We start from the raw sequence: 12,107 nt of genomic DNA, 5'->3' as shown, positions 1-12,107 counted from the left end.
AAGCACAATTACTCTGAAAGATCTGTAGATCACATCCTCGAAAGTTCACGACAATACGTCAAGATCAATACAACAGTCAATAGGGTAGAATAGACACTTCTATTTGTTTGTTTACCACACGGATAAACCGAGTGGACCACCGCTGAAGGAACTGCTCTTCCCCCAGCGCGGCGAGCTCAGCCTCCAGGTGATCGAATAGACGCGAGCGCATTTTTTGAAGCATTGGAATCATGCCCTTTTGCGGCCGCGCTCTGAGAGCCGCAAAGCCGCGCCTTTTCCAGATGATCTGGGCACCAACGCACAGTAAAAACAGAACAAATGCGTCGCGCGACTTTGTGTCTAAACATCCGAGATAACAATTTCCAGTAGGTCTTTGCAACCTGGCAATCGAACATCGCATGCTGCAGGGTTTCACGCTGCCCGCACTGTGGGCACCTGTTGGAGGGTGACACACCCCATGCTGCGATGCGGTCTGCCGTGGGCAGGACCCCCCAGCCGCGTTGCCAGCTGAAATCTCTGACGTCGGCCGGTAAAAATGAGGCCGTCAGCTGCTTCCACCTTACCGCTCTGCTCTTTCGGAGCTGGTCCTGAGTGAGCTGCGTCACTGCGAGGGTTTCGCAAATTTTACTCGGCGGTGTGTTGAGGACGTCAATGTCAGGGAGTTGCGTTCTCAAATTTCTGAACGACTTCATTACGTGCTTATAAAACGGGGTGGCTGCTCGGCTGACGGTCCTACGCGCACACCATCAAAAAACAATGCTCGGTCAGTGCCAAGGAAGAACTCACAGAGCTTTCGCCCCGGGTATTCCTCATCCCTCGCTAGGTTGAACAAGTTCCTTATTGCAAGGAGACTACTCATGGTTTCTAAACAGGGGATACTGAAACCGCCCATTCTGCTTGGAAGTCGCAAGCATGTGCGGGCCACTTTTTCAGTTTTCCCACCCCAGAAAAAGGAGCCGAGCATAGTTCCCAGTTTCCTGAGTACATGTCGTGGTGGCCGCGCCACCCTCGCTACGTAGTAGTAGGCTGCCGACACACAGGCTTTTATCACATAGCTGCGCTCCTGCAAACAAAGGTCGAAGGATGCAGCTACCGCTAGCCGCACCTCCGTCTTTCCTTTCAACTGCCTCCAGGTCTCATTCGCTACTTCGCCCGACGCGCGAAAGACAACCCCCAACACTTTCACTCGTGCAACCCATTCAATGCCGCCAGGCAGGTCCGACGCGAACGTGCCAAAGCGGAGCGCCTTGCTTTTCCCCCTGTTCAGCTGAGCACCAGACAACTCGCTGTACTCCGTGAAAAGCCGTAAAAACGCTGCGTAACTGTCTTCGTCTCTTAAGAACAGGGAAACGTCGTCCGCGTACGCCGAGACCTTGACCTGGCCCTGGCCAGGCAACCGGAAGCCCCGTATCGCAGAGGAGTCAATTATTCGACGCAAAAGCGGATCAAGGCATAGGGCGAAGAGGAGGGGCGACAGCGGGCAACCCTGTCTTATTCCACGAGTCACGGGGAAGGGTTCAGTGAGCTGCCCATTCACAAAAAGCTGCGATGTCACGTCCGTGTACAGTGCCCCCAACCTTGCCACGCAGTCCCGAGGAAAGCCGAAGTTTTCCAGAACGGCGAGCAAGTACTGGTGCTCGACCCGATCGAAGGCTTTCGCCTGATCGACCGAGACAAAACAGCCGGAGATGCCCGTCCGCGTGGCGAAGGTGAAAAGGTCTCTAGTTAGTGTCAGCGCCGAGAATATAGTGCGGCCGGGGACGCTGCACGTCTGTGCTAAGCTAACTATTTCCGGGAGCGCCATGCCGATGCGTTTAACCAGCACAGACGCTACCAGCTTGTAGTCCGCATTCAGCAGAGTTATCGGCCGGTAGGCATGCGGTTGTGAAGGATCGCCGCCGGGCTTAGCTATTAGAACTACCCTCCCCGCGCGAAACGAGTCGGGTTTCCTTCCTTCGACCAAGAATGCGTACACCATTCTTAGCATCCGCTCTTTGAGGACCGGGAAAAACACTTTGTAAAACCCCGCCGGGATTCCGTCAGGACCAGGAGCGGAGGAGTCACGCATATCTTTCAGTATTTTCCATAGCTCCTCCGCCGTGACAGGGGCACAGAGACGCTCGTGCCAGTAGCTAGGGATGCTGGGCAGTGCCCCGCAAAAGTTCCGTACGTGATTTTTGAAGCTGTTCTCATCAAAGCAAGCCTTCTCTGAACTGAAAAATTCTTGGAAGTACTGGGCAAACGTCCTGCAGATATCCTCATTATTCGTACTCCGTTCACCATTCGGTGACTGTACGTATGGAACTTGAACACGCGATGCCTGATCTATTGAGCCTGCTTTAACGTGCCCTAAGACAGACGGATCTGAAACTGGGCGCCCCAAAACGAACGCTTTGCTTGCTGCGCGTGACGATTGGTGCAAAAGGCGCTCGTATCGCGCTTTTAGCAGATCCATGTAGTCTCGCATAGCAAACGTTACAGTATCTGCGCTCTTAACTATTCGTAACCTTCTGAGGGTTTCGTTTAGTTCACGCGTGATGCGAACCTTGCGCTCACGCCCTGCTTGGGTAAGAAGTGTACGCCATCCAGCTTTCAAGCAGTCCCAGTCGGCTTCCCCTTGATGCGTGTTCCTTTCCTCCACCAGAGAAACCCTAATTCCTGCCACGCTAACGGCATCAGTAAGCAAGCATTGATCCATTCGCCACAAATTGGGGGTAGGATCACCTGTATGCGATTTTAGTTTCACCGATACGGGCACGTGATCTGAAATTCTGGGCGCCTCCTCTGGGAAGGACAACACTTCGCAACTCTCTACCAAGCCACTTAACTCGGGCGGAAAAAGAAATTTGTCTAAACGACTGGCCGATCGATCCCCAGACCATGTTGCAACAAACACGTCTCCGTGTAGATGAACCCACGCATCGCAGAGGCGAAACTGATCCATCAGGTCGCGCAACGCGCTCGCACCTCTATACGGCCTTCCTCGGCCTGGCCCTCTAACGTCTCGCTCGGGGTCAACAACACAGTTAAAATCGCCCACTAGAAAAGTTGGGTAGGCATCCAACAAAAACATGTCTAGCGAACGAAAGAAACTGGCGGAAAGATGGCGCGGTGCAGGCGCATACAAATTAACTGCCCTCACCCGGCGTGAGAACAAGTAAAAATCAATGGCAATTACCCGGCTGTCAAAGCCAAAAGTTACATGTGCTTTGTCGCGAAGGTAAGCACTCAAAAAGACAACACCAACGCCTGAGGCCATAGAGTCGTTTAGCGAAAAAAAGGCGTGAACTGAAAAACGCTGTTTAAATAATTTAACATCATGCGGGGTGCGAAAATTGCACTCTTGCAAAAAAAGAATACCAACTTTCATTGCTCGCGCAAAATGCATGATCTCTATCTGCATGTCAAGGCTGCGGAAGCTTTGAGCATTTAAATAAAGTAAATGCACTTGCATTAAAGGATATAGTAAAATTAGGGCCTTTTTTCCGTTGTCAATCCCTTACTCCTCCACAGCAATCAGTGACACGGATCACGCGCTCAGCTGGCCTCGTTACACCTTTAAAGGAAAGCAAAGCATACGGCGTCGTGAGGCGCAGCCTTCCTGCGTCTCGCGTGCCCAACGCTAAACAAGCTCCTAGCGTGGGGCGAGCCCACGACATGCACGTGATGCCGGAACGGAGCAACCCAGGGGGCTGGCAGGGGCCGTGTGTAAAGAAGAACGCTGTCACATGATGTGCGTACTGAGGAGGAAAGGCGACTAAAATGGCCGCCGAACCCAAAACAAAATGGAACATCAAAATGGCAATGAAAGGAGCATCAATGGGATTTCGTGCTGGCAATCGTTTCAACCACTGCTTTCCATTTCGCCAGCATAAAACTCCGTGGGCAAGCAAGAATAACACGGCCATCTGACAATGAAGGATGGCTAGACTGGCAACGAAATCCATTGATGCTACGTTCATTTACAAATCAGGACTAGCGTTGGAGGCGGGCAGACACAGTTTCTTACTGGGGTCTGCCGTGTCATCTGAGGGCTTTGGCATCGATAACAGCTCTTGCTGTCCACTCGTGAGGCGCCTAGCAAGTCCCACACCTGATTAATTGGGTTGACCAGACGCGGGTCCTTGTCTTGCGTTGAACAGTCCGGTTCACTCAGGGGTGCTGGGTCGGTCGGGAGGGAGGCATCCTCGGAGAGTCTAGGCGGGGCGCCATGATGGTCAGCTGCTGTCACATCGCGATGGTAGGGTTTTGCCGCCTCACGATGAATGGGCTTCACGTTGTCCTCGTTGGATGGGGCACGGAGACCACGGCTGCGAGGTCCTCGGGGAAGCTTGGTCGCACGAGCAGAATCCACTGACTTCAGTGGTGCGGGGGCTGTATGAAAGTCAGTAGAGCCACTTTCCTCCGTTTCGATATCCGAAGAGCTTGGCAGCGAAAGGGAAGCATCAGAGGGTGAGCTGCTCTCCGTCGCTGCACTGGGCTGGCTAGTCTGCTCCTGAGATGATGACGTGTCCTTGTCCGGATACAGCAAGGAGGGAGATTCATCCATCGGCGTCTCATCAACTGTAGCTTTGTCCTGCGACATGTCATCGTTGGACGATTGCGCAGGGCTACAGGGGATATCGGAAGATAGGGCCTGTAGGGGGGTCAAAGTCGACTGAGGGGTCTCGCTGGCATTTCGGGGCAGTTCGGGAAAGTCGCTTGCCGCCTGCGCGTAAGAATGTGGACGAAGGCAGTCGGTTGTGGCGTGATCTCCCCGACAACGGCGACATCGGGCCGAGCACGAGTTAAACTCGTGGCCGAATGTCTCGCACCGACGGCACCACAGCGTTTTACAGTCCGTGCCGTTGTGACCTGCGAGGTCACAACGAGAGCAAACTCTCTTCACGCCCCTGTACTCACACTGCACCTTGTACCCACGCACCGACAGGAAGTTCGGGATGGGCGACCTCATCTCGATGCGGACGAGGCGCATGCCGTTCTCAATGCGCGGCCGACTATTGAAGTTCGGGTACTGAATGCTGAGCACCCGACCGTAAGGCGCTAGGGCTGCCCCCAAGTCTTGGTCGTTCATGTACCCCTGAAAACGGTACACGGTCATGTACACAATCTAGGGTCCAATGCATGTAACTGGGCAAGAAATGCCATTCACGACGATGGCAGAACGCTCATTCAGGGACTTCGCTGCAGCAGCGGACGTGACCGCGGCACAAAACTTCATGCCTCCTTGGTGTTGGAGACCCTTCAGGCCGTGGGGACCCACGACGTCTTCTATGGCATCGATGATGTCGTCAACAGAGGCGTCTTTCGGCGCATCAAACTTGAAGCACTGTGACTTCGGCACTGGAGGCCGGTAGCGCACGGATGCGGGCTGAGGAGAGGCCATCTTGGCCACAAGTCAAGGATGAGGCAAGTCCAGAAGGCAGCAGACGTCCAACAACTGTCTTGAAAGGATAAATTTATTATCAAAAAATCCTGGTATCAATGATACAACGTAACAACCAGACACAATTAAACAAGTGCAGCGCCTGTCGCTACAAAACTAATAGAGCGCGAAAGCTGCCAGTTACAGACACTTACAGAAACACATAAACAGTTTCAAGTTGATTGTAGACAAAAGATTAACATACAAACAATTTAGACTTGCTTACAACCAAAAGATTAACATGCGAGGAAAACAATGATACAAAAACATTCGCTTCAAGAATGCAGCAATATACAAAACAGGGTTGGTTTTATGTCGCAACGGGTACTGTACCGCACTAACACTCAATTCTAACACCGAAATCAATTGTTACAACGAAAATCCCTAAGGACACATGTCTGGAAAACTGGCATGAATAATAACCCTTCTGTTGTGACTCGGTTCAGCCACCCGGCCAAAGGGACGCAGAAGCTGCGCAATAGTATCATATTGCCAGATCCAACAGCCAAATCTAAACGTCTAGGTCTGGTGGCAATGTCCATAATTGCCGACATTGTTGAACACGAACAAAACATTTCGCAAATTTAAGACTGAAAATCAAGACATAAGTGATATTTGCAGTGTTCCCTTACCTAAAAAAGTTCGTGGATGCTTGGTTTTTGCGATAGCAAATGAAATATTACATCAACTGCAGGAAACCGTCGCCTGCTGTTGCCCGCGCCACTATAGCTCCTGGTGGCATTTACGAAATCAAACGGCTACAGTAACGAAAGGTTCCACTCGATAGGTTCCACGTTCCGCTTGAAATGCTCGTGGAGTAGGGCAACGTGGTTCTATAAACGTTGGAGTTGGGTGCCTCGATTCGCGCTGTCTCCGCCGTACGGAAGCGCTGGCACCGAGGCACCCGATTTGTAGCAGTGGAACGCGGAAAATTTAAATTGACTTGAGCAGACCTATAGGGTGTTGTCTTGGGAGGAACGAGACGGGAGAGGAACAGCATGAGAGGTGGACAGAAAACAGAACAGAGGCATTTACTTGGCAAGGGCGGCAGTCCCCTATCGTCTTCCGTCGACATTTGCAACAAAAGGAGCAGATAAGCAGCAGTTTTTTTTTTCATATTTACACTCATCCTAAACTGGAAAAGCGCTTTCGAAACTGCCATTTTACTCGCATTATCAGTACCGCAAGTTTCGTAATGTTGGCTTTGACGACACTGTCAAGTCCGAAAGGGCAATTTTAGCTGATTGCGAGTATATTTAACGCATAAAAATTTTGCCGCAAGAAACAAAACTAATAACTATGAAACTATTCAAAGTCGTAATTAGCCCAAAAACACATTGCAAACTATTGTGATGTCATCACTGTAGTTCTTGCGCGGCTGCCGTGAATGGGGCGTGGTGCTTTCTCGTCTTGCGCCTATTACTGAACAGAATATAGTTCTGGACTTACGCTCAGAAATGAAGACTAGACTTTCACGGATTGCAAGCACACAATGTGGCTGTTCCTTCACTTCCCATTTTATCGTTCCTCTTTTACGGTCTGCTCTGGCGGCAGACTCGACTCTACAGCGCGTACAAGTGTTGGCGGGAAACACAAGGCCGGTCAAGACACAGGCAGCTAGTTACCCGTGCTTCAACTTCCACTCTCCCATGGCAGCGTCTCCACGTTGCGAAGGCCGCTCTCTCCTCTCGAATGCAGCTCTCTCTACACGATCTCTCCATTCTGTCGTTCTGTGCCCTTGTATCACTCACTCGATTGACAGAGGGACGCAAAAATTTTGCCGTCAAGCCCCAGCTATGCCTCACGCAATGACAAAATTACTGGTAAACATTATTGCGGCGGCTCGCGCTTCTGAAGATGTGACGACATATTAACGGCGGGGAAGAAAATTAAGAGTTTACCTATGTCGACATTTGTTGGAAAGACAGGGAAATACCGGTATAGTTCAGAGTAAAGGCCTTTTGTACGACAGAATTTCGAACGGAACTTCAATACATCCCTGTAAATTGAACATTGTAAAAAATTGTTCAACTTGTTTTGTAAGACGGCCACGACATTTTTTTGGGCTGCGAAATAATTCAACAGTACAATTCAGGCAAGGATAAAGAGCATTGCATGTCGTCGTACCTGATATCACAGTATTTTTTCAGGCGTGTGTTGCGACGCATCGAGGCTGCCGCTGAACGTTTGGAGTACACACAAGAGGAACACGAACCAACTATACTAGAGCACTTTATGGCGGACAAGAAGATGAACTTCAAAGAAATTCTGACGTTTACGGCTGACTTCATTCTCGCTGGTGTCAACACGGCAAGTGGCCTTGTAGACTGATTAGTATGACTTATAAGTAGTGTGTGCCGCGAACAGGATATTCCTATTAATTGGTGATTAGAAGGAAGAAATCAAAACACATTATGTTTACACATGCAACTTTCAACGCAAGTACCACGAATGCGGAAGGACACTTCAATAGACTAGAGCGAGCCGAAGTAGGTTGCCGTAGAAAAAAACGAGGGGAGCACACATAGGTAAATTTCAACGAGAGTGTCATGGATGCGAAAGGACACGTCAGTAGGCAGGAGCGAGCGGAAGTAGGTTGCCGTCGAAAAAAACGAGGGGAACACATAGGCAAATTTCAACGAAAGTGTCGCGAATGCGGAAGGACAGTTCAATAGACAGGAGCGACGGAAGTAGGTTCCGTCGAAAAAAAGACATGGGGAGCACACATAGGCAAATTTCAATGAAAGTATCACGAATGCGAAAGGGCACGTCAGTAGACAGGAGCGAGCGGAAGTAGGTTGCCGTCGAAAAAACGAGGGGAGCTCTGGATCCGTTTAATATGTCGTACACTTCGTACATAGAAATCCTGCGAATTAACTCAGTAGTGCCCATTAATTACATAGACAAGCATGCGTCCGTTCAGTAGGTTGCTGAAAGAATTCTATTTCAATGCTTTGTATCTGTGAAACGCTCTTCCTATGGTTAGGAATTGCAGTTTGAATGCAGAAAATAGAAAAATGTTGATTTCGGGGAACCCTGGGTGAAACTCAGAGGTAAAGGTCACACACTACGCATACAATGTAGAGGGTGATTACGAAGGGCCGCACTTGGTTGACGCTTGTAGAACTGAAACAATCGGGCCCTTATTTACCTGCGCTCGCATAAGTGACGTTGGTGTGGAATGTCGAGCCGTTTGGAAATTGCAAGATCCTTGAAATGTAACCAGCAATGGTGTTCACTGACATGAATAAGCAAAGGTATACCTGTTAATGCTACCTTTTACGTTATCTTTTCAGACGGCCGCTGCAGCAACGTTTCTCTTGTTTCACTTTGCAAAAAACCCGAATGCTCAGCAAAAAGCTCGGCAAGAAGTTTTGGCCGTACTGGAGACGACGTCAAACTATGTTCAGCCGCAGCACTTCGAGAAACTGCCTTACTTAAAGGCTTGCCTGAAGGAAAGCATGAGGTGAGCTCCGGATAGCAGTGCAAAACAAAGCAAAGAGACCCGCGGTGGTGGCTCAGTGGCTAAAGCGTTGTGCTGCTGAGCCCGAGGACGCGGGTTCGATTCCCGGCCGCGGCGGCCGCTTTCCTGATGGAGGCGATAAACAAAACGCCCGCTTGTTCGAGATTTCCGCATACGTTAAAGATCCCCAGGTTGTCAAAATTAATCCGGAGCCCTCCACTACGGCGCGCCTCATCACCTGCGTTGCGTAGGCGCGCTGAACCCATCTATAAATCGAATCAACAAAGCAAAGAGCAAATGCTATGGTATTTGACTGTTGACACGAGATAAGATTTTCTCGACTGCGCTACACCCATACCCATCTACACATCATGTATACAGCGCGGGTGTGTTTAAAAATTCCCCACATTTCCCCGAGGGGAAGAATGTGAAAGTGCGAATGCACGAGTTGAATTTGCGCGGTTCGGTAATGTTCGCGAAAGAGAGATCACACACACACACACAACTACAAAGAAAGAAAGATGCATTTATTCACAGACACCTATTTGTATTGTCGTTGTACTTGATTGCTAGAGCGGATCTCAGCTTTGAAATTTCGTGTCAGTACTCCTTTAAGCGGGTGCATTAGCCCTTCTCACGCCCGATTCCTGGCCAATCCCCCACGTGGGTATGTGCCATGTCAGCGGCCAGGCAGCGCGCGCCCATCTCCCCCCGTTGCCAAGGAAGACGAGGAGATTCCTGGCCAATCCCCCACGTGGGTATGCTATGCGGACATCGCCGGTGGACGCAGGTTCAGGGTTGCTTAAGAAGTGCATTCGCACTTAAAATATGTTACCGTAGGTAGTCCCGCATCTACAACAGCGTATGAGAAATAAACCACCTGCTTGTTAGTTTTAACTTACTTTTCTCTGCAGCCGGCTAACATGTTGGAGAAATTTCCAACTATACTCCTTTTCTTGCAGGCTGAATCCAAGCGTTCCAGGAATTTATCGCAAACTGAACCAGGACGTTGTTATGTCCGGCTATAGGATACCCGCCGGTGTAAGTATAGATTGCCTGGACCTATAACAATGATTACAGAACGAAACCAACTTTTATTCCGTACGTAAAGCTTGTTACCTTAGATCCAGCAAGGAGCATTCTTCGCAGAATTTTAGGAAGAATTCAGTCGATTCTGCACTGACTTGATTGCGCACAGAAATAAGGACGTGTTGAAATGTCTTTTTGTTAGATTTATTTTTTTTTCACTTCATTTCACAGTGGGATACTTGTCAGGTAGCTAATCTATTCTTATCGATTCCGTGAATGTTTGTGTAGCAGCCAATGCGCTTACGTTACCATTTGGATTTGCGTTTTTTCACCAGGTGCCAATATTTGCCGACATATTCGTTTCTGGGCGGGCGGAGGAAAATTTTGAGCGTCCAGAGCTCTTCTTACCAGAACGGTGGCTGAAATCAAACCAAGGAAAGTGGCGCCACCACGCATACGCCTCCCTGCCCTTCAGCTTCGGGACTCGGATGTGCTTGGGTCGACGATTGGCCGAGCTTCAAATATGGATCCTCGTGGCAAAAGTATGGACAATGGCTTCCAGCACCAATCTATATTATATAGACATTGTAAGCTGAAATGGAAGCTGGCTCGAACTGGTACATCATTAAAAGAACGCAAAAAATGGAACCCGAGCAAGAAGACACGCAAACAAAGCAGTGCGTTTGCGTTCTCTAGCTTGTTGTCGGTTGTTAATCAAAAGACATTACACGTCGAGTTTCAATTCGACGTTTCGAAGAGCGAAAATGAGAGCGGCGTGTGGTACGGTTTCGTAGCAGCGAAAGGGTTGAAAAATAATTCTCCTTAGCAACTGGGCCATCGTTGCTGCAGGAGAAGGGGACGTGGCAGGAATGTGGGTATACGCCAGCTTGGCGTTGGGCCTAACGTGACCCTTTGGGGCCTATTTCGTCAACAGGTATACCCGCAGCGTGATGTGCAATGAGAATGGCACGCAATTAAGCCCAACGTTAGGGCTACCAAAATCTCAGCGTAATTTTAGGCGAACAAGGCTGACTGGCCAAAGTCGTAGTCAAGAAAACGAATAGCAGAAGAAAAAGATACAAAGGAAACTGGTTGATGACGATATTGAGAGGGAAGGGGATTTGAGCATATGCCATGCTTCACTACCGCGCCGTTGCCTCACCAAGTGGCGCAGCAGTCGTCAGCGGGACACCATGCTCCGCGTGGCACAGCGGAACGGGGCAGTACGGCGTGAAATTGGTAAAACGATGGTCAGAGGCATGCATCATGCGATAACCATGGGTCACTCAGCCATCTAGTGGCAGGGAAGGCGCCATCAAATCCATCCCTGAAGTGTCCCATTAGGATTTTCTGCTGTGAGTGGTTTCATGAAGAGAAATTACAGGTTTGTTTAATTTGACAGAATCAGACTTTAGTAAATCGATTTACTACATTCCAGGCTTGCAAGAGGTATCTAACAAAAAATGATTGATTTGAAAAAAACTTGAATATCGCGCCACACAACGCAATTTAACATACCAAAGTAGCCTAAGCTCAATCAGCGCTTGCACAATCACCACTTGCATAATCATCTTGCACAAGGACACAATCAACGCCGTTGTCTGTTTACCTCCTTCTTCTTGCGTCCGTGTTGAGTTTGAGCTACTTCAAGATGTTCAAGAACAACTAACAACTAGTCCAATTGCCGATTCGTGTGCACGACGTCGGCAGCCACGTAATAGGGGGCATTCGAAAAAAAAACATATATACATGTTTAATTTATGATAAGGAATCAATTGGTGCGATAACATAAATCTAGAGGCATCACTAAATGCGCACACTCATGTTTATAGCGATGGCACTGGTCGGCCGCCGCCAATCACACAAGCAAGTCCTGGTGATATCAAACTACCCGGCGAGATAGTTGCTGCTCAGTGCCCACTGCCTCATATGCTTTCCTTCATATCTAGCTGACTGGTTGAAAGTTTGAAGCGAATGAAACATGTGTTCAACTTTTTCCTGTATTCGAATTCGTTTCAGAACGTAGGTAACGAGCGCATTCAGTACTTAGAATAGATGGCCACAAAAAAGCTTTAGACAAAAATTGGTGCTATACGCCCATCAGATAAAGTATAAACTTGCCCAAAAGAATTTTCTCCATCTCTCGGTCTGAGCATTTTTTTCAGCTTGAGTGACGTCACTGGGGCTTTA

At 49.2% G+C, this 12,107-nt stretch overlaps 1 protein-coding gene across 1 annotated transcript in view; it reads left to right on the top strand.

Annotated features, from left to right (window-relative positions):
* Positions 1–12,107, top strand: part of LOC144180404 (putative cytochrome P450 301a1, mitochondrial) — a 34,825-nt gene that overhangs the window by 20,258 nt on the left and 2,460 nt on the right. Inside the window, exons 5-8 of the mRNA XM_077708751.1 lie at positions 7,576–7,735; positions 8,722–8,891; positions 9,851–9,929; positions 10,253–10,459. Of these exons, the coding sequence (XP_077564877.1) occupies positions 7,576–7,735; positions 8,722–8,891; positions 9,851–9,929; positions 10,253–10,459 (616 nt within the window). The remainder of the gene's footprint in view (positions 1–7,575; positions 7,736–8,721; positions 8,892–9,850; positions 9,930–10,252; positions 10,460–12,107) is intronic.

Source organism: Haemaphysalis longicornis, unplaced genomic scaffold (genome assembly GCF_048455015.1).
Source record: "Haemaphysalis longicornis isolate Haplotype H1 unplaced genomic scaffold, Haemaphysalis longicornis Haplotype H1 scaffold_4, whole genome shotgun sequence".
Classification (NCBI taxonomy): Eukaryota; Metazoa; Arthropoda; class Arachnida; order Ixodida; family Ixodidae; genus Haemaphysalis; species Haemaphysalis longicornis.
This window is presented reverse-complemented; position numbering and strand designations above follow the sequence as displayed.